We start from the raw sequence: 23,683 nt of genomic DNA on the forward strand, positions 1-23,683 counted from the left end.
TTTTTGTGGCCATACTTCTCTTCTAGGTCACAGGAATTCAGTTATTTCTGCACTCCTGTGATCCAGATTCGGCTGACAGCGAGCTAAAGCCCGCTGTTGGTTGATGTCACCGAGCTAGTCCAGACTCTGGAAAGATCCTGAATTTAAGGTCAGGATCCAACTACATGCCTGATTGGCAACTGGCTCAGCATCTCAGCATGCTGCTCCCACCCCTCCGCAGCCTGGCACTCCAGTGACCGCAGGAGGGGAACAGCAGAAAGTGGTGACTGACAGTCTCTACTCTGTGATCAGTGAAGACCAAGACCTGAGCGATCAGAGGTCATGTGATCGCTGCATTCTTGGTCTTAGACCTGAAAGGGGACAGCTGCAACATCAGACAGATGCTGCAGCCATATAGTTATGCAAGTTTGTTTTTTGATATCCCCCTTCTCCTTTTTAGATGGAGCAGGTACAGAGAGCACAGATCCTCAGAATAAATTAAGCTGAAGCAGGCAGGTCCTCAAGTATAGCTTCCTCTCGAGCAAGGAGAACAGTAAGAAGCATAGTAGTGACATCACAATATCGCACGAAAACAGCCAGATGCAGCAGTGAGGCTACAGAACAGTAGTGGCTATGCGCAGGAAGTGTACGGTTCTTTATTTTAGGAGAAATTCAACACAAAAATTAGAGTATTGCTTAGACATGAACATTTTGGATGTTCGGTACAATTTTTTTTTAGTTCAAATCCAGATTTAAGCTATTAAATGTCTGGCCACAATGAGAAGCCAGTTTGTAGGCAGCAGACAAAAGGATTTCTATGTTCCTAGGAACTTCTTACAGGGCTCTGATCTATTCGTAATTCACACAGTAAAGTCTCTTTCATACCTGATGTGTTGTCATGCAGTTTTCTAAATTTTCCATAGCAGCAAAATGCAAAGGCAAAAGAAAATACATTGCTCCCAGAAGAACCTGTTCCCACCAATGTCAACGCACATATTTTGGTCCTTACTAGCATGGAATACAGAAGATCCACATTGTAAACTGGCGCATTGCTTTCTGATCACTGGGGGAAGGGTTCACAAAGATGTTGCAAATGGCACTTATTCTGTGCTGTCTCTCTCAGCCAATTATGTTGTAAATTATTCTCTCATGACAGCTGGTTATCTTTCATCCCAATGTATGTCTTAAAATTGAACACAACACATAACATGCATTGTGCGTAAAACCGGTCCGCAGTAAATGAAGCTCTGTTTCCTGGACCATCTATAGCCTGGCACTGTTTCCGACACACATGCACGCAGTGGCAATCACATACCATGCAATGGTCTTTCTGGAACACATCCCACATCCCCTGTTAATGCAAAGCAGCTGTAGCCTACTGTACTCCTAGCAGCTTCAATGAACCTCCCGTTATCTGTCAGCTCTCGTTTCCAGCTCTGGACCCTCAACTATTTAGACCAGATGTGAAATTGACGTACTTGCTGCATAGAAAATAAACAAATAACAGGAGGATTTGGCAAACTGTTTCCCTGAAGTCACTCAGAATAACCCATACACTGTGTTTATATAGCGCAGAAATAAATACAAGCGTTTACTTGGTAGGAGGCTCTCTGTACTCAGAAGAACTGCCAGTTAGGGTCCTTGTGTCATGAAGAGGTTTTATTCAGAAATGCTGATGAAAATAGCTGAGAAGTGGCTGCTTGGCCATGCAGACGTACGGCTTACGGGTCAACTCCACCCAAAGCTGATACTTCCGCTGCAGATTGGCATTGGTGATTTTATTCACCTTATGGCCTAAGACTTCCAAAGCCTTTAAATGACTCCCACTGTTTTAGCCTAAAGCTGGCCATACACTGTTAGAATTTCGGCTGACTCCAAAATTCCAACAGTGGGTGACCCTGCTGCTAGTCAAAAGTTGATTACTCTATCAATTTATGTCAAAGGAGCTGGACCAACAACTGTCAGCCAAACAGTGAAGGTACTGTTCACAAACAGAATAGCCCAGTAGGAGGGATTTGCCCATCCATGCTGAACGAAAGAAATCTATTTGTGTATGGCCAGCTTTAGGAGCTCTGCTCCTACTGCAAACAATAAGGAATGCAGTAAAATAAATAAATAACAAATCTAAAATAGTTAAATCTGTGGTCATGTGACACACTTGATTACAAGTATTGATTCCTAAAGCGCTGCGTAAATGGACGGCGCTATATAAGTACCTGAAATAAAAAAATAAATAAATTCCTGCAAAGTGGGAGGGCCCTTCATGGGGCTCATGTCACTGCCTCGATGACATGAATGCTTTCTATTGGGCAGTAGTTTACCCTAGGTTCACACCTATGCGGCCGTGCGGGCCGCGTTTTGCTCGGGCACGGGAGCCCATTCATTTGAATGCCTCGGGCCTGTGACAAGCAGGGAAAGAAGTCCCTGCACTACTTTGGAAAATGCAGCCCGTACGGGAACCTCGTTTCCCAGTACGGTTACGTTTCCCAGTGCGGGCGTGTGCCATTATAACTAATGGCACCCGCCCACGGGTCCACGTCTCTGTGCGGGTGGTGCAGCTGCACGGATTTTCGTGCGGAACCGCACAGATGTGAACCGGGGGTTAATGATACCAGATAGATTTGACAAGTCTGCAGCAAGTATAGACTAACGGTCTCCATCTTATAAGCGGTGCCAACGAGGGACACATGACGGTTGATTCAGAGGCATGAAAAGGAGGCTTTAAGCGATTTTTTTGGTAAAAATAATTTGTGAATAGGTAGGAATGGGATGACAGGGAGGGAAGGATGGATGGTTGGTTGGTTTATATTTGCCAGTAGATGAGCTTTGAGGGCCTATTCACACTAGAAATCACACATGAACAGGCTTTGTGTTACTGTGCAATTCACATGCAGTTCTGTGCAGTGCTATTCCAGCCTATTCATTTTGAATGGGCTGAAATCGCACCGCACCAAAAAGTAGCGCATGCACCCCTTTGGAAATGCGTTGAAAATTTTGTACCATGTGATCTGATGCAGGCAAACACACTGCGTTTGCGACCTGCATTTGGGGTGTCGTGTTGCATTGACACCTGCTGCAGATTGCAAGGGCAGTGTGGTCTGAAGTTGGTTAACTTTCCTTGTCCTACACTTGGAGTTGTGATTTCTATGATTTTTATATGAAGACTGAATAAAGAAGAGTTTTATCTGCTACATCTATGGAGTGCGGTCAACTCCTTTTGTTTTCACAGGTTGCCGCAGGAATGGCTCAGCACCTGTTGATGTTCTGAGGGGCGTATCAATTACTGGCTCACTTGGAGCGGTTCATTTCTTTTCTAGTGTGTTCTGAATGCGGTGCAGGAAACTCACTTGTCATTCATGGATCCTATGGTGCTCTATACAGCAACAGATCTAGGGTGCATGCACTGACAGATGTCTGCTGGGTAAAAGAAGTATTGTATTAACCATTTGCCCTCCAGAGGATTTACCGCCCTGCCTGACCAGGACATTTTTTGTGATATGACGCTGCGTTACTTTAACTGACCATTGTGCAGTCATGCAACACTGCAACCAAATGAAATTTATGTCGCTTTTTCCCCGCAAATGGAGTTTTCTTTCGGTGGTATTTGATTGCTTTTGCAGTTTTAATTTTTTTGCACTGTAAACAAAAAAAAAGACGGCCAATTATGAAAAAAAAACAATATTTTTGACTTTTTGCTATTAAACATGTCCAGTAAAAAAAATTTTTTTAAATCAAAGTTGGTCATAAATTTAGGACAAAATGTATTCTGCTACATGTCTTTGTAATTTAATTGGTTTACATGAAAGTTATAGTGTCTTCAAGTGGCGGTATATATACACTGGAATTTTTTTTTTTTTTTGTTTAATACTAGTAATGGCAGCGATTAGCAACTTATAGCGGGACTGCGGCAGGCATTCTGACACTGGGTGGGAACTGACTATCAATGACATCCCCAGTGACACTAATATAGTTATCAGTGCTAATAAAAAGCACTGGCACTGTACTAATGACACGCAGAGCAATACAAAGCAGCGTGCTGGAGCTGACAGAGGAGAGATCTGTACTGTTTACATACAGACCTCTCCCCTGTCAGTGATACTCAGCGATCACCAGGTGCCAGCGGGGAATCACTGGCCAGGACCGACCCAGTGATCGACAGCTGAAGCCACTAATGACGGCGCGCCCCCAATCCGGAAATGCAAAGTCATGTATATATACACGTGATTTTGTGCAGTCGTGCCGCCCTATAGTAGTATTTCTGCTATAGGGCGGCGGGCAAGCAGTTAGCCATTTTTGTTTCTCTCTCCAGATTTTCATTAAAGTGAACTTGTGTTTTGCCTAAATAAGGCAACACAACAGATTCACATTACTTTAGTCCCCCCCCCCAACAGCGTATCTTTAGGTTTCTTTAGTGTCTCACCACTCTGATCAGCTGCCAGGAGTGAAAGGTAACCCTGTATACCCTACAAATCACTGGAGTTGTAGCTGATACAGGGCTATCAACTCCCTGTGTGACAGCACTGACTGACCCAGCACTGTCATATGGAGGTAGTCACATGCTCCTCCATATCCAGAGCTCCCAGCAATGTATAGTGAACGAGGGAACAAAGGAATGGTAAGTATATGGTGCAGGCATTTGGTGGATTAAAGCAAACAAGTTTGTTTTAGGGGTTCACGTACATAGAGTTCTATAGCTCCACTGAATGCAGATATTAAACCGATTTATTTATGTCAGGTACTTATATAGCGCCGTCAATTTACACAGCGCTTTACATATATATATTATATATTGTACATTCACATCAGTCCCTAACCCTCAAGGGGTGTACAATCTAAGTTCCCTAACTCACATTCATACATACACATACTAGGGCCAGTTTAGACAGGAGCCAAATTCACCTACCAGCATGTCTTTGGAGTGTGGGTGGAAACTGGAGTACCTGGAGGAAACCGACAGAGGCACAGAGAGAACATGCAAATTCCAGGCAGGTGGTGCCGTGGCTGGGATTTGAACCAATGACCCTAGTACTGCCAGGTGGAAGTGCTAGCCATTTAGCCACTGTGTTGCTCAACCAATGAATAAGTATACTAAATTGAAGTGGTATTAAACCCAAAAAAGTAACATATTGTAGCTTTCCAATCATTAGATGTGTTGGTTGTAGTGCATTAGTGTCCTTTTTTTTTCCCTCTCTTTTCACCTGGTGATCTGGCCATTACCATACCTACTGTATTAGAGTGAATGAATGTGAACAGGGGGCACAGCAGACTGCAGCATTGTCGGTCTGAGGGGAGGGGAGGGGAGTGTTAGAAGCACTAGCAGATTTAAATTCACTAACACATTTAAGTCAAATTCCAGCTAACACTTTATAAGCAGTTACAGGAAACAGTTTTTTTCCCTTTTGGGAGGGTTTTAAAAAAAAAATAAATAGTGACCATTGTAAGCACCCCTGCCAATAGTAAATTATTTCTCTATAACTGCTACATCTGCAGGACAGTTTGTTCTGTTGAAAAACAACAGACTTACTAGCCAGATCATCAGGTGAAAATCAAAAAAAAGGAAAACTATTGCAGCCATCACATGTACGATTCAATAAGCTGCAATATAATAAATGTTTGCTTTTTGGGTTTAATAGCGCTTTAAAGCCAACTGCAATATGACCATAAAACCAGAGCCAGTAGTGCCATAGATCAAGAGGTCACATGTAACCCTGTTGCCACAAATATTGAAAATTAAATCTCGTTATTGAGATATGTAAAGCTTAAAACTAAAATGCATGAAATAATCACCTACCTTGCACTTGTTCCAGGTTTTCGGTTGTATGCCATCATTTAAAATTACTTAACCCGCTCCAGTGCTTTATCTACTTAGTATATACACTTGGAACAAGTAGCGATATCTGAAAATATTTAAAATATATGACAAACGTAAAATTCTACAGTGCTAATCCAACAGTGCAAGCAGTAAGTTATTTTTGCCCCTGCTAGCCGTGACGTCAAGCCGCCGGATCAAGGAGGTCCGGCGGCCACTCATCTATACCAGCTGGTCAGTGTATATTTATCATATCCTTTGTGCACAAGGATTGATTTCACAACGATATCCATGTTAAGTGATTCTTGTTTTTAACTCACAATAAATTCGTTTAACATTTAACCTAAATACTACACTATGGGTACTCCTTTTTGCTCCACACCGAGCATTTAACTCCTCAGGACCGCAAGGCGATTGTTTCCAGGGCCCTGATTAAACTTCAGCTGATCCTGTTCGGAGTCAGGTTTACCACAAAGGATCCCCAGATGTGACACCCCTCTTCACGGAGCCATTTGATCTGAGCTTCTACAACTGGAGTGACCTTTGGTGTATATAACACAAATGCGCAATTAAATTGTGCTTCCGGTGAGTGCGCAATTTATCTGTGGTTCTGCATAACGCCGGACTGTATACACTACGGGGATCTTATCAAGCCTTTTCCATTCATTGTTGTGTTTTTTTGATCACTGAACTTTTTATGGTACACACCTACACTGCATTTTTATTGGGAAGGACATACACGTCATATGTGGCCTATACCGCTTGCTAAGATCTAAAAGACTTTGCACCATACATACTGGTGCAACCATACGTTTATATCACTTTTTAGCGCTGCACTATTTGTTATGTTTTGTCAGTTTTAAGGTTTTAAGGTCTTCCTTTTTAGTGTATCAGCTGCTGTATCTGTTAGCGCTCACTGAATTTCTCCATCATTATAAGTTATTTTTGCTTACTTAGACATGGTGGTCCTGCCAACTACAGAGTGGATAGGCACTTCCAGTGTTAGGGTGACAATACTGTCTTGGGTAACTCCCTAAACTTAAGCAGCGTTGTCACCCTAGGAATGTGCATTCATGCTGGTCAAAACAATCTGACCCACCCCTGTGATTGATAATTAAACCTTTGGACATCACTGCGTAAAAACGCAGTCACTTGTATCCAAAACTGAAGTTTCCAAGAACAGAGAAGTGCTGCACCCAGCACACTGATTTTAAAAACGACCAAAATGAAGCATAGCATTTAAAGGCGGCATGAAACACAGGGAGTAAATAACAACGCTTTTAAGGGCATTTGCTGTGATTTTTTCAGCCTCTGAATGCCTTTCTATGTTAAAGCTGAACAATACTCACCGCAGCTCCAGCAATGCGGCGTCCCCGAGCGCCTCGCCCAGCTGCCGACTTCTTCTGGGCCTCAATGGCCTGCCATTGGCCAGGCGAGGATGACATCACTCCTGCGCATTCAGTCATCTTTGGCATTGTCAAATTTGTACAGTGACCTGAGTGTGCACAGCTCACGGTACAGGGCGAACAGGCAGGTAAGTAGCTTTAATGCAGAAGAATCAAAGCATGTCTCTTCTGTATTAAAAATCCCACCTGTCCACCAATTTTAATTCAGGCACATATAGGCGTTTACAGGTGTGTTAGAAGAGAAGCATTTAGAGGCAGAAACAAAAAAACCATCGTGTTCTGGAGAGGAGATTTTGGGCAGAAAATGCTCAATGTGCCTAAACACGTCTAAATGGGCTTAAATGAGTCTAAATGTGACTAAACGCGTCTAAATGGGCCCAAACGCGTCTAAATGGGCCTAAACGCATCTAAATGGGCCCAAACGCTAGACTAGTTTAGCACTCGAGCGTTCATTCATTCCAAGGGTTTCTCAACCAGGGTTCCATTCAGCCATAGGGGTTCCTCCAGAGGTTGATAGGGGTTCCTTGAGCAATTTCTGCCTCTCAGATAAATTCCCACAGACACCATTAATCTTTTTAGCTACCTGTAAGGGAGCAATTCTTCCCAATGACCGCCAGTGTAAGGAGCATTCTTCCCCCTGACCATCACACTAGTGTATCATGAGTTGTAGATATAGTCATTTGTAGCAGGGGTTTCCTGAGACTGGAAAGTTATTTCAAGGGTTCCTTTGTGTTGAAAAGGTTGAGAAAGGATGTTTTGGCCAGTGGAATCAATGAACGCCCAAACGCCTGACATGCCTAAAATATTTGCAAAACACGGCTTTTAGGAGTGTTTTTAAAGCGGTTTTTCCTTTGCTGGAGGAAAGGCGTCCAGGTGAGAAGAAAAAAATCTTCCTGTGTACTGAGGCTTAAACATCAGATTAAAAAGGTCAGCTACTCTCTACACTTATGTGAGAGTAAGGGAAATAAATCACCATACAATTGCACAAATTTAAGGCAGAACTATAGGGAAAAACTTTTTTTTTTCAATAGAGCAAGGGAGGGTTTAGAACCCCTGACAGATTTTATTTTTTTCCCCATCTGTGTCTCATTGGGGACATTTGCCTTCACTTTCTTGTCTCATATCCAAACAGGAAGTAAGAGGAAATCCCTGCAAACTAAGGGAATCCCTTTCTCAGTCACGCCTCTTCAACAGAGGGTGTGATTTCCGTCAATACAAATTGCACCGCAAAGATTAGCATGCGATTTGGACAGAAATGTGATTCCTGTCCAAATCGCATGAGGTTTCCAAATTGCTCCTGTGTGAACCTAGGTTTGTGAGTTCACGCATCACACAGAGGGCTTTTGATTGGTCAGCACCATCACAAGGACAGTGCTGACCAATAAGATGTCATCTAGCCCGTACTGTTATTGCTGCAAGGAGAGGAGAGAAAGCTGCGGGGATTTCAAATCCCCAGACCTGTGAAGTGAATTTCTCTTCTCTTACAGGGATGACAGTATGGGCTAGATGACATTGAATTGGTCAAGTTAAAAGACCAATCAAAAGCCCTCTAGCCCGAACTGTCATCCTTGCAAGAAAAGGAGAGAAAACGGCGGGGATTTCAAATCCCCGTTGCTTTCTCTCCTCTCCTACCGCTGAGAATATGGAGCATCTGCCTCCATAGTATACATCCCCACATGCCCACTGTCCACTGCAGGAAACCTCCCTGCACCGCTCCTGTGTGAACTCGGCCTATGACGAGCCAGGGTTCAGACAGCATGCAGTGGGGAAAATGCATGCGATTTGGACATGAATCACATTCCGGTTCAAATCGCATGCTATTCTTTGCGGTGTTATATGTGTCCATACATTTTGTATTGACGCAAATCACACCTCAAAGTATCAGTAATCAGTTTCAGTGAGTACTTGACTGAAAGTATCGGAGCATCCCTACAGATAAGGGGTGTCTGTAGTTAAAAAACTATGCAGTTCTGACTAAAGTTGAATAGTACTCTTGTTATAGGTGTAGGCCATTTACTTGCCTCATGAAGCCTGGCCTGAAAACTCCCAGGATGTTGCTAGGTTGTTGCTAAGTGAAACCCAGCTGTTACTGTTCACCTCCACCATCACAGGAGTAAGTTCTTTCTCTGATTCAAACCCCTTTCACATGCTCTCCCTCCCCTGATGCAGTAGCTCTAAGATCAGAATTTGGGAACCCACTCCTGTTATGGTGAAGAACAGTAATAGCTAGGCCTCACTTAGCAACATCCTAGCAATATCCTGGGAGTTTTCAGGCCAGGCTTCATGACGCCTGGCACCATAGAGCTCAATTGGCATTTGCCATTGAACACCAGAATTGGCTTATCCGTTCCTGGCACCCTGTGCTTGTCACAGATGAGAGCAGGGTCACCCTGAGCACATGTGACAGATGTGAAAAGGTCTGGAGAAGCCATGGAGAACTTTATGCTGCCTGTAACATCATTCAGCATGACCGTTTTGGTGGTGGGTCAGTGATGGTCTAGGGAGGCATATCCATGGAGGGACGCACAGACCTCTACAGGCTAGACAATGGCACCCTGACTGCCATTAGGTATCGAAATGAAATCCTTGAACCCATTGTCAGACCCTATGCTGGTGCACCTCCTCCTCCCTGCCCCCAGCATACACAGTGCACCTCCTCTCCTCCTCCTCCCTGCCCCCAGTAAAGACAGTGCACCTCCTCTCCTCCCTGCCCCCAGTAAACACAGTGCACCTCCTCTCCTCCCTGCCCCCAGCATACACAGTGCACCTCCTCCCTGCCCCCTAGTAAACACAGTGCACCTCCTCTCCTCCCTGCCCCCAGCATACACAGTGCACCTCCTCTCCTCCTCCTCCCTGCCCCCAGCATACACAGCGCACCTCCTCCCTGCCCCCTAGTAAACACAGTGCACCTCCTCTCCTCCCTGCCCCCAGCATACACAGTGCACCTCATCTCCTCCTCCTCCCTGCCCCCAGCATTCACAGCTCTCCTCATCACCATACATAGCTCACCTCCTCCCTGTCCTCAGCATACGCCGCTGAGTTCCTCACCTCCTTCCAGAAGCTCCTCTCACATTCATCACGCATGAGCAGATTAACGGACAGCCAGCCGACCCTATTCGGGGGAAAGCACCATTAGTGGCGCTCTCTGATTGGACTGCTTCTAATGAGGGACGGCACTATTCTAATTGGTTCGTCGGAAGGCTCAGGGTCAGCTCTGCTCTCTGATTGGCGAGACCGTGTGCTGGGATTTGCAGGTACTCCAGTGTGTGCTGAGAGTCTGTGGTGGTTGAAGACTTGGGGTGATAAATACCTCAGGAAATAGACCAGCTACCTACCCACCTATCTACCTACCCACCTACCAACACACACTGACCCTCATACACTTTATTAACATATCTATTATTTAGAAGCTTTGTTCTGTATTTCCTGCTTGTGCTGAACCAATGCAGATCACAGGCACACAGAAGAGTACATGGTGACTATGAGGTACATCTGCCAACTGAGGAAGAAACAAACCCAACTAATGCCTGTGTGTATGGGCCAGTCTTCCTACAGTCCCTGCACTGGGGCACCGTGATCAGGGGGGGCACACCACAGCACGAGCGCTACAGCGACTGCGCTCACATGTGCTAAACTGCGCTCTTGTGACGCACTGATATGCAGGTACTTCTGCTATGAGTGCTTCTTGCATCTTGCAGTGTGTTGTGTGCTGATTTGTATTCAATGACTATTTTTTTTTAACTTTTTTTAGATATTTGTACTTTATTTGTTTATTGAATTTGTTAACTTATGATTATTAGTATTTACATGTTTTAATTATTATTTAGCTATTTGTAATGTCTGTGTTCATGTTATTATATGATTATTATTATCATTTTATTTTCCTAATTCTTATTTAGTTAGTTATTTAGTTCTTTATTAATAAGAATTTAATAATTCTTATTATTTAGTTATTTGTAATTTATTAATTTAAGGAATTATCTTTTTTATTAATATTATTATTATTTTAATTATTCTTTAGTTACTTATAATATATTTGTTCATGGAATTAGTTATTACTATTATTATTATTTTACATTATTATATAGCTAGTCATAATTTTTTTTTGTTCATGGAATGAATTCTTAATTATTATATTTATTTATTTATATTGTCATTTAGTTATTTGTAATTTATTTGTTCATGAAATTAGTTATTATTTCATTTTCTTAAATATCATTTAGCTGTTTAACTCATTTATTCATTGAATTTTTATTATTATTAATATTATTATTATTTTATTTTCTTAATTCTTGTTTAGTTATTTTTAATTTATTTATGGAATTATTTCTTTGCCATTATTATTGTTATTTTATTTTAATGATCATTTAACTGTTTGTAAGTCATTTGTTTATGTAATTTTATTATTATATTATTATTATAATTTTTTATTTTCTTAAATATTATTTAATTATTTGTAATTTATTCATGAAATTATTTATTATTTTTATTTTAATGGAATTATTAGTTATGTGTAATTTATTTGTTCATTGAATTATTTCATTATTATTATTTATTATTATTGTTATTATAATACATTATTGTTCAGTTATTCATAATTTATTTGTTCATGGGACTATTTCATCATCATCATTATTATTGTTAATATTATTATTATTATTAATAATAATAATAATAATAATAATAATAATAATAATAATAATATTTTTTATTATCTTTATTATTTAGTTATTGTGATTAATGTATTCATGGAATTATTTGTTTTATTTTTTTTACTTTAATGGTATTATTAGTTATGTATAATTTATTTGTTCATTGAATTATTTCATTATTATACATTATTATTTAGTTATTCATAATTTATTTGTTCATGGAACTATTTCATCATTATTGTTAATATTATTATTAATAATTTAAATTATCATTTAGTTATTTGTTCATGGAATTATTAATTGGTACTGTGCAGTCCTGTGCGGACACATTGCCTTGTGCTGGGATGCATGGTATAGTTTTGTTGCATTAATACATGTTTGCACAGCACATATAGGTGAACATCACCCGTATTTCCGTTACATTTGCACGGTGGTTGCGCTGCACAGCGCCCCCCAATACACCACAATGGCGGTGCTGTGAACTGGTCATACAATACAGACACACACATAGGACGACTAGAGCAGCATGCTATTAGATTGTGTGAGAAAGCCCACATGAACACAGGCGGGGGGTGGTAACAAAGATGGTGAACGGAGAGTAATTTGCCAGTTTCTATACACATTTATTTAGCATTTTTATGCTGCACATGAATACATTTCACATGACAGTCCCTTCATTTGCACATGATAGCGGAGCTGCCCATCCATTCACCCCCTCCTCTCCCCTCCTTCCTCATTGTCTGCCTTCATCACTACAATATTCATACCTCCCAACTGTCCCTGATTTCGAGGGACTGTCCCGGATTTGGAACAAAGTCCCTCTGTCCCTCTTTCCTTCTGGTTTGTCCCTCATTTTGGTTTGATCTATATAGTTGTATATAAAATGCCGTGTTCATCAATCAAAAAGTGTTGAACAATTCTAAACCTTTCATCCAATGTCTAAATTGCTGCATTTATACATTTCAAAAGCCAGTATACAGGAATCGTGTTTGTGGGTGTCCAGTATACAGGAATCGTGTTTGTGGGTGCCCAGTATACAGGAATCGTGTTTGTGGGTGGTCAGTATACAGGAATCGTGTTTGTGGGTGTCCAGTATACAGGAATCGTGTTTGTGGATGGCCAGTATACAGGAATCGTGTTTGTGGGTGGCCAGTATACAGGAATCGTGTTTGTGGGTGGCCAGTATACAGGAATCGTGTTTGTGGGTGGTCAGTATACAGGAATCGTGTTTGTGGGTGTCCAGTATACAGGAATCGTGTTTGTGGGTGGTCAGTATACAGGAATCGTGTTTGTGGGTGGTCAGTATACAGGAATCGTGTTTGTGGGTGCCCAGTATACAGGAATCGTGTTTGTGGGTGGTCAGTATACAGGAATCGTGTTTGTGGGTGCCCAGTATACAGGAATCGTGTTTGTGGGTGGTCAGTATACAGGAATCGTGTTTGTGGGTGGTCAGTATACAGGAATCGTGTTTGTGGGTGCCCAGTATACAGGAATCGTGTTTGTGGGTGGTCAGTATACAGGAATCGTGTTTGTGGGTGGTCAGTATACAGGAATCGTGTTTGTGGGTGCCCAGTATACAGGAATCGTGTTTGTGGGTGCCCAGTATACAGGAATCGTGTTTGTGGGTGCCCAGTATACAGGAATCGTGTTTGTGGGTGCCCAGTATACAGGAATCGTGTTTGTGGGTGCCCAGTATACAGGAATCGTGTTTGTGGGTGTCCAGTATACAGGAATCGTGTTTGTGGGTGGTCAGTATACAGGAATCGTGTTTGTGGGTGTCCAGTATACAGGAATCTTGTTTGTGGGTGCCCAGTATACAGGAATCGTGTTTGTGGGTGCCCAGTATACAGGAATCGTGTTTGTGGGTGTCCAGTATACAGGAATCGTGGTTGTGGGTGTCCAGTATACAGGAATCGTGGTTGTGGGTGCCCAGTATACAGGAATCGTGTTTGTGGGTGGTCAGTATACAGGAATCGTGTTTGTGGGTGCCCAGTATACAGGAATCGTGTTTGTGGGTGCCCAGTATACAGGAATCGTGTTTGTGGGTGGTCAGTATACAGGAATCGTGTTTGTGGGTGTCCAGTATACAGGAATCCTGTTTGTGGGTGCCCAGTATACAGGAATCGTGTTTGTGGGTGCCCAGTATACAGGAATCGTGTTTGTGGGTGTCCAGTATACAGGAATCGTGGTTGTGGGTGTCCAGTATACAGGAATCGTGGTTGTGGGTGGTCAGTATACAGGAATCGTGTTTGTGGGTCGCCAGTATACAGGAATCGTGTTTGTGGGTGGTCAGTATACAGGAATCGTGTTTGTGGGTGGTCAGTATACAGGAATCGTGTTTGTGGGTGTCCAGTATACAGGAATCGTGTTTGTGGGTGTCCAGTATACAGGAATCGTGTTTGTGGGTGTCCAGTATACAGGAATCGTGTTTGTGGGTGGTCAGTATACAGGAATCGTGTTTGTGGGTGGTCAGTATACAGGAATCGTGTTTGTGGGTGGCACTAATCTGTTCTGTATCATTCTCCTTTAAATGATTCTAAAGGATTGTTTTTGTTTTTTAAATAACAAAACATGTTTGTACTTACCTGCTGTGTGTAGTGGTTTTGTACAGAGCAGCCTGGATCCTCCTCTTATCGGGTCCCCCGCCAGTTGCTCCTGGCTCCTCCCTCCTGTTGGGTGCCCCCACAGCAAGCAGCTTGCTATGGGGGCACCCGCTGCTCCGTATGTCCATTCGCACACGGAGCCACAGCTTGACCCTGCCCCCTCTCTCTTAGCTGTAATTGACTGCTGCCTCAGCCAATGAGGAGAGGGAGTCCAGAGATAGCCAAGACTCCAGTGCACATCGCTGGATCGAGAGGGGGCTTAGGTGAGTATTAGGGAGGAGCTGGGGGGATGCTGCACACAGAAGGTTTTTTCCTTCATGCATAGAATGGTGTTGCACCAATATAAACGTGAGGTGTATTCTACAACCTGGACACTTTGGAAAATGTTTATCTGATCTGAAGAAGGGAAGTCTCTCCTGGAGACAGGAGAAGAGTAATGGTCCTTCACTCAGCACCTTCCCTCCCTTGTCCCCACCTCCCAACTACCCCCCCCCCCCTTTTTTTGGATCTCTGTTTCCTTTCTATTTCTGACCTTATACTTCCTGGGCCTTTTTGTGCCTTATTATTATACCAAAGGAAAGCCCGAGCTGTGCGTCAGTGTCTCCTCCTCTTTATATATTTGGATATGAAAGTACTCCTATCACGGGGCCCTATTTCCTCTCGGAGTTTGGGGTCCCTTGAGTTTAGATGAGTTTAATTTGCTGTTCTCCTATCTCATTCTGTGGACAGGTTGTTTATGGTCACATCTGGCATGTATGTGTCTGTTACACTTGTTTGTTTGTGGTGACTGTCACTTGCTGTTCAGCTTTCATAAATAAAGGATTTAAAAAAAAGAAAAAAACCTTCAGCCTTTAGAACCACTTGCCGGCCACCCTATAGCAGAGGTACTGGTACAGGGCAGCACAATTACACAAAGTCACGTATATATATATACACATGATTTGCATTTCCAGGTAGGGGGCACGCGCACCACCCTACCCACGCCGCTATTGGCGGCTGGGGATGTCAGTCACTGGGTCCCGGCCAGCACTCGGCGATCGTCAGGTAAAGCTGACAGGGGAGAGACCTGTATGTAAACAACACAGGTCTCTCTCCTGTCAGCAAGGACATGTTGCTTTGTATCTCTGCGCACAGCACAGAGATACAAAGCAGCATATCTCCATAGTAAAACACACACAGCACACAGTTAACATTTTCATCATAACACATGTCAACCCCTTCCTGCCCAGTGTCATTAGTACAGTGTTGGTGCTTTTTATCAGCAATGATCACTGTATTGGTGTTATTGGGATGTCAGTGGCAGTTAGTCAGTTCCCCCCCAGTGTCAGAATGCCCGGCGCAGTCCCGCTATAAGTCGCTGATCACCTCCATTACTAGTATAAAAAAAAAAAAAATTCCAGTATATATACCGCCATTTGTAGACGCTTGCTTTAACTTTCTTGTAAACCAATTAATTTTTTTTTAGCAAAGACATGTAGCAGAATACATTTTGGCCTAAATTTATGACAAAATTTGATTGTTATTAATTTTTTTTATTGGATATGTTTTATAGCAAAAAGTAAAAAATATTGTTTTTCTTTTTTCAGAATTGTCGGTGATGTCACCCATAGGCTTCCTATGGCTCATCCATTGTGGGTCCTCCCTCCTCTCCCCTCCCATGATTAACTTTGAATTTACTGGGTATTTTGTATAACCAGAAGTAGAAAATAATGTTACATTTTCGGGGGGGTTGTTTATAGCGCAAAAAATAAAAATCGCAGAGATGATCAAATAACACTAAAAGAAAGCTCATTTTGTGGGGGAAACAAGTCTAAATTTTGAATACAGCGTTGTATGACCGCACAATTGGCAGTTATAGTAATGCAATGCCGTATATCTAAAAAAATGGCCTGGTCGGGGGGTAAATCTTTTTGAGGGCAAGTGGTTAAGAGGGCGTGGCAGGGGGTGTGTCCTGTGCCTACATACATTTGCTAACAGGTGTCCCTGGTTCCCATCTCAAAAAGATGGGAGGTATGACAAGGTTTCCTCCATTGTGGTAATGGTGTACATTTTACCATGATTTTACCCCAGAACATTGGTGCAAGCACTTGATTATTTTAGCGCACACTATCAGACAGTAATAGAAACTGTCACATATCACTTTTAGGCCTCATTCACATGGGGGTTACTGAAGTGCATACCTGTGTGAGGGCCCTGTTTACTTGCATGGGGATGCACAGTTGTTCCATGCATCCACGTCCAGCCAGAGTTCCATTGATGTCAATTGGGACACAGCTGCTGCACAGACATTTGACATCCCTGTGGGTGCAGGTGTGTGTCCTTAGGGCTCATTCACACAGACAGCAGGCCTTGCCACTCCTCTAGATCCCTTTTCAGAGGGTGGTAGACAGACGGCTGAGGGCTGGTATGTCGCCTCCTCACAGCCTATTTTAAGCCTAGAAAGCCAGCACTACTGTGCTTCGGTTGCACTGTGGACCCATTGACTTGAATCGGCCATGTTTGGGGGTGGTAATGCCCACTGTTTTTGTGTGCAAGTGTGTAGCTGCATTCTACATGCTTAGGAGATGGTAAGCTTCAGCTCAACTGCCTGTTTTTACCGAACCCTCAGATTTCCATGTGAACAAGGCATTTAACCAGTTTCCCACCGCCCTATAGCAAAACTATTGCTACAGGGCGGCAGGGCTGCGCAAAATCACATATACATATATATATATATATATATATATATATATATATATATGTGATTTTGCATTTCCGGGTAGGGGGCGCATGCCGCCCCTACCTATGCCACTATTGGTGGCTACAGCTGTCTATCACTGGGTTCTGGCCTGAGATTCCCCACCGGCACCCATCGATCACCGAGGAATGCTGACAGGGGAGAGGTCTGTGTGTAAACAATACGGATCTCTCCTCTGTCAGCACCAACAGCTGATTTGTATTGCTCTATATAGCAGAGCAATACAAAGCAGCATGTTGGCCTGTATAACAGAGCAATACAAAGCAGTATGTTTCCCTAGTAAAACACACACAGCACACATAGTAAAACAGCACACAGTTAACCCTTTGCTCACCCCAGATGTTAACCCCTTCCTGCCCAGTGTCATTAGTACAGTGTCAGTGCTTTTTACTAGCACTGATCACTGTATTTGTGTCATTGGGATGTCAGTGGCAGTTAGTCAGTTCTCCCCCAGTGTCAGAATGCCCGCCGCAGTCCTGCTATAAGTCGCTGATCGCCACCATTACTAGTATAAAGAAAAAATTACAGTATATATACCGCCATTATAACTTTCACGGAAACCAATTAATTTACACGTATTGGGATTTTTTAGAAAATACATGTATCAGCAGGGCCGTGGATAAGTGGGTACCACCAGTCCTCATTTACAGGGCCCAGGCAGCTGGGTGAATTGGATGTAGGCAGGGAGGGTGATTGGTATGGTGGGAGGGGGCAATTGCTGTATGACTCTCTGCAGCAGCTGAAAGCCAGCTTCTCCTCTCCCTCCCGCTGGCTTTCAGCTGTTGCAGAGAGAGCCATGCGGGGGATCGTTTCCAGTAATTGCCCCCCTGCTGCCCAGGCCCCCTTTATGTGCTCACGCCCACAATGCTGCCAGCTCCCTCCTCTCCTTTCAGCTGCTACACAGAGAGCCCTACAGGGAATCGGTTCCAGTAATGGCCCCCCTGCTGCCCAGGCCCCCTTTGTGTGCTCCCCCCCCACAGTACTGCCGGCTTCCCTCCTTTCCTTTCAGCTGCTGCAAGCACACAGTTTCAGGATGGAGAGTGGGGGAAAGGTCCGGTAAATACATCACATTTGCCAGCCCCTTCCTTTCCCAAATGAACACGATGAGTGATCGGTACCAATCACTGTTCATTCATAACTGAAGCATAGTAAACTATTATAATAGTTTGCAAAAAAAATTTTTTCAAGAGCAGTTTTGGTTATTCCACATAATCTTTGTTTTTTAGTGCGATGAATCCGAAACTGACCTCCATTTTGTCAAAGGACATCGTTTCCTGACAATTTAGGTAACTATGTTAAATAAGGCAATACCTCAAAATAAATGGAAATAGACTTATAAAATTAAAGTTTTATTACAATTTATTCATGAAAATCCTTTTTTGAACTGAAATGAGCTCACCTACACATACTAAACTCGATTCTTCTTCCCTGTGAGGCTCCTCTTGGTGCAGTTACACTTGTGAGTAGCATCTGGAATGTCTCTCTGAAGCATCCAACAGTAGTCTGCCATCATTGTAATGCTCCATTTTCTCTGGTATCTCCTTTCCATCTCTTTAATGTCTTGGTGGAATCGTTCACCTTGTTCCTCACTCACAGCTCCCACATATTCAGGAAAGTAGTCAAGGTGGGACTAGAGGAAATGCACTTTCAAACTCATCAGGCAACCTAAAGCTTGAAATGCTTTTAGCATTCGTCCGACGATCTTTTTGTAGTGAGGATCTTTGTTATTGCCTAAAAATTTCTGTACGACGTCTTTAAATGCAATCCACCCTTCTTTTTGAGGATCCGTCATGGTATTAACAAACTCTTGATCAACTACAAGCCTTCTAATGTCTGGTCCGACGAACACACCTTCCTTCAATTTTGCCTCAGACAGGCCTGGAAACTTGGTGACCAAGTATTTGAAGCATTCTCCATCTCTTGGAAGTGATTTTACGAATTGCTTCATCAATCCCAATTTTATGTGGAGAGGTGGTAGAAGAACTTTATGGGAAGGTACCAAAGTTTCTCGGAGGACATTTTTGTGACCGACTGTTTGCACCCTCGGCTGCCAACTTTTCTTGGTCCAGTGATTTTGTCAGTCTCGACTGTCCCATAGACACAGAAAACAAGGGTATTTGGTATACACAGCTTGTTGCCCGAGCAGCATGCACAAGACCTTCAAGTCCCCACACACTTGCCAACCATGGTCTTCATATTTAAGTTTACGAAGAACCAATTCCAAGTTCTCATAGGTTTACTTCAAGTGTACGGAATGACCTACAGGTATGGAAGCGTAAAAACCACCAAGAATAACCCTTTCTACCATTAGAAGCACAGACTCAGGGCTGATGCTTGCACATACAACATGCTGCTGAGTATCCCAGTAGTCAGACATGTCACTCAGGGCAGCACTTGTATTCACCCCCTTTGCAGGGGGGGGGGGGGGGAGGGGCAGATATTGTTTACCTGCAAATAACAACAAAGGGCCAGAAGAGAACTAGGGAAATGAGGAAATAGAATTTTTTTTCCCTAAAACTTGATTAGCTTATGTATATATTGCTGACCATCAGATTTACAGTGCTATATTTTTTTTACATAACTCGGACAACCCCTTTAAGGTTTTTTTGGAATTTTATATCTTACATGCACTTATGTGAATTAATTAATAGTAATTTGGACTTTAAATTTGGTTAAAAAAACCATAATATAAACAAAATACCAAAAATGTAAAAATTTGAAGACAATTTTGCATTTTGTGGCAAATCATGATCTCTAGTTTTTTCAATATTTTATTTGTTTTCACCACACCAAAATACATGAAATTAGATGAAAATAATCAAACAGATTTTTAGTCGCAGACCTGTGTTATTTCTTTTTGGAAGGAGGGGCCCTGCCAGGTTGGCTGTGTGGGGCCCCGTGGTTTCTAACAGCAGCCCTCTGTAGCAGATTACATTTTGGCCTAAATTTATGATTAAATTCGATTTTTTAAATTTTATTACTGGACATGTTTTATAGCAAAAAGTAAAAAAATACAGGTTTTTTTTTAGATTGCTGGTCTTTATTTGTTTATAGCGCTAAAAATTAAAAACGCAGAGGTGATCAAATACCACCAAAACAAAACTCCATTTGTGGGAAAAAAGGACATACATTTAACTTGGGTGCAGCGTTGCATGACCGTGCAATTGTCAGTTAAAGTAACACAGTGCTGTATCGCAAAAATGGCCTGGTCAGGAAGAGGGGTAAATCCTATGAAGGGCAAGTGGTTAAGTGACACCTATAACTTGTTATTAACACTGGTAAATGGAACTGAAGTCTTCATTATGACAGAACGCAAGTAGTCGGGCTATTATCGCAGAAGGGGAGTTTTTCAAAACAGGAGCCCATGTGCTTGGCAACCAATCAGCTTTCATTTCAAAGTTTAACTGAACCAGCTGAAGATAGAAGCTGATTGGTTGCCATGCCCACCTGTTCCAGAACCAGATGAAGATAGAAGCTGATTGGTTGCCATGCCCACCTGTTCCAGAACCAGCTGAAGATAGTAGCCGATTGGTTGCCATGCCCACCTGTTCCAAAACCAGCTGAAGATAGAAGCTGATTGGTTGCCATGCCCACCTGTTCCAGAACCAGATGAAGATAGAAGCTGATTGGTTGCCATGCCCACCTGTTCCAGAACCAGCTGAAGATAGTAGCCGATTGGTTGCCATGCCCACCTGTTCCAAAACCAGCTGAAGATAGAAGCGGATCGGTTGCCATGCCCATCTGTTCCAGAACCAGCTGAAGATAGAAGCTGATTGGTTGCCATGCTCATCTGTTCCAGAACCAGCTGAAGATAGAAGCTGATTGGTTGCCATGCTCATCTGTTCCAGAACCAGCTGAAGATAGAAGCTGATTGGTTGCCATGCTCATCTGTTCCAGAACCAGCTGAAGATAGAAGCTGATTGGTTGCCATGCCCATCTGTTCCGGATTCTGTCTGCTTCAGTTGTGATAAATTCCCCCAATGTCTCTTCTGCAATTAGGCTTCTTTCACACTGTTGCACTTTTGCCGCACTTTTTTAGGGCGACAAAAGCGCATGAAAACTATTCCCCATTAAATCCTATATAGCTGAGCACACTGCAGGTGTGCTGTTATTTGAAAAGTGATGCATGTTGCATCTTTGGTGAAGTTTTTCAAAAGCACACCAAAAAGCCTCCATTGTAAGTCAATGGGACACTTCAAAAGCTCAGAATTGTGAAAGGAGCCAACTATGCACCTACCTACCTGCCTACCTCGCAGCAATCTCCAGCATGTAACCTGAGCTGCGTATGCAGTATTCGACTATGCTGATAGCTAGTACTAGTGGCTGTCAGAATTAGACGTGCTGTTCTCTTCGTTCCGAATCGAAATTCATACAAAATTTTCGTTATTCAGAGATTTGGATGTATCCGAATTACAATAGTAATGAATTTAAACAAATCCAAAATAACAAAACTAAATGAAGAAATTCGAATCACATTCACAAATTTGAAATATAAACTAAATACAGGGCTAAAGGTAAAAAAAGAACTACATGCCCAGTGCCTGGAACTGCATGACTAGCTAGTCGCTGTGGGCGTGGGGGATCCGTGACAATGAGCATTGGGCAATATGATTTGCACACCCTTGTACTTGTATACATGGTAAGTTCAGTGGAGGTAGGAGAACATTTTCCAGGTCTCCTTTGCCTGCCTAGAGAACAGTGTTCCTCCAGGTGACATTGGCTCTGTTCCCAGATCTCTGCCCATCTATACCGCCATCATCTGTATAACACCTCCCCCCCCCAACCTGCTTTATTGCTCTATCTCTCCTATCCCACCTCCCCCTCTTCATGGCTGCCCCAAACATCACCTGCAAAGATTTCATTTTCTTCCTAAAAGTCTTTTGATGGTGAGACTTCATTATTTCCAAGGGATTTGGGGAGCTGCAAAGCAAGCTGTGCTTGAACAAATTTCTGCTACATTTTTGGAGAGGACTAAGAGGATAAAACAATGCCAGTGTTACCGCAGAAAACATAGTACAGTGATGGAGGTATGGGGCAGGCATTGTGCAATGGAAGAATTGGGGGCAGGAACAGATAAATCCACTTCTTAAATTTTTCCCATCAGCAGTCAACAGAAATAAAAATGAAGATCATCCTGGGTACTTACTGCTTAGCTGGTCTCCTTAAACAATGGAGAGCTCCTCCCCCTTCACAGTATTTGCCCCTCAGTTAGTCAACTGATTTTCTCCTCCAGCCTCCCTGACATGGCTTCTGTTTCTCTAGCTGAGAACTCAGGTGGGCTGTCTGCTGTGTCTGTGTGCATATGGCAGTCAAAACTAGAGGAACCAGAAAGTGGTCGGCCCCCCACAGTGGCTGAAACCCGTTGGTTGCAGCCCACCACCCGGGCTTCTTGGGACGCTTGAGCCCCCTACATACTGTATGTATGGGCTGTCCCCATCTGATGGCGGCCCTGTAAAAAGAATAGAATAAAACAGAATAGAATGGAATAGAAAATAAAGGAATAGAATAGAAAAAAATAGAATACATTTGAATAGAATAAAATAGAAAGAATATAGTCATTTTTAGAAAATAAAATTTTGTAAAGAAAAGCATTGAATAAAACAGAATAGAATAAAAAAGAAAAGAATAAAACAGAACTAAACAGAATAGAAAAATAGAATAGTATAACACTGAATACATTAAAATTGAAAATAACCAAAAGTTTAATTTCGAATAGAATAGAAACAGTTCTTCACAATGAATTTGGATTGATTTGATATTCTCAATTCAAATTTGATTCGAATACTTTGAATCCTTTGAAAAAACATGAAACCAGTCAAAATTAATAAACGAAAAGAAACTGAACTAAATGAAATTAACTTGGTTATGAATGCAATGAAACAAAATTAGTAACGTAAAGTGGAACTGCACTGCATCTGAGCACCGCAAACCAAAGATGCTATTTAATTTATTGTTGTTATGTAATGATTCATGTAGCAGTTACTTCCTGGAATCCATCTACCTTTATCTCAGGTATAGGCTGAGCTGAGAATCCTCCCTCCCCTCCTGGAGACTGCTGGGATGTATGACATCATTTGCTTAGGCATGGAAACCAGGCAGTAACTGAAAAAAATGTTAAAAAAGCTTAAAACAAATAAATATGATATACTTTCCTATCCATTTACCAATGCTAGCAGGATAAAGAATAAAAAGTAGTCAGTGTTGATTGAGAGAGAGTGAAGTTCTGCTTTAAAGAATTGATATAAAACTAAACACATTTTTTTGTTCTGGACATGTCTAGACAGAATACAGTAGCCAAGAATGGGGGATTCATTCATCATTGTGGAACACAAGACATACACCATGCATGCATGTGCTGGTAAATGCTGATGCACAGGAGAATCGGTGTCCATGAGGCCTTATAGCGGGCATACTCGGCACGATTAAACTGAACAATGATAAAATTAGGTGAGATCAGTTGTGACAGAAAAAAAAAAATTATCATACAGGGTCGATTG

At 42.4% G+C, this 23,683-nt stretch overlaps 1 protein-coding gene across 1 annotated transcript in view; it reads right to left on the bottom strand.

Moving 5' to 3' along the window:
- The window catches only part of LOC149450705 (piRNA biogenesis protein EXD1-like), a 98,989-nt gene extending 93,111 nt beyond the window's left edge, over window positions 1-5,878 (bottom strand). Inside the window, exon 1 of the mRNA XM_089691558.1 lies at window positions 5,771-5,878. Coding sequence (XP_089547684.1) covers window positions 5,771-5,808 — 38 coding nt within the window. The 5' untranslated portion in view covers window positions 5,809-5,878. The remainder of the gene's footprint in view (window positions 1-5,770) is intronic.
- Between the last annotated feature and the right edge of the window lie 17,805 nt (window positions 5,879-23,683).

Source organism: Staurois parvus, unplaced genomic scaffold (assembly GCF_062004578.1).
Source record: "Staurois parvus isolate SC_StPar_1 unplaced genomic scaffold, SC_StPar_1.0 ptg000564l, whole genome shotgun sequence".
Taxonomy (NCBI): Eukaryota; Metazoa; Chordata; class Amphibia; order Anura; family Ranidae; genus Staurois; species Staurois parvus.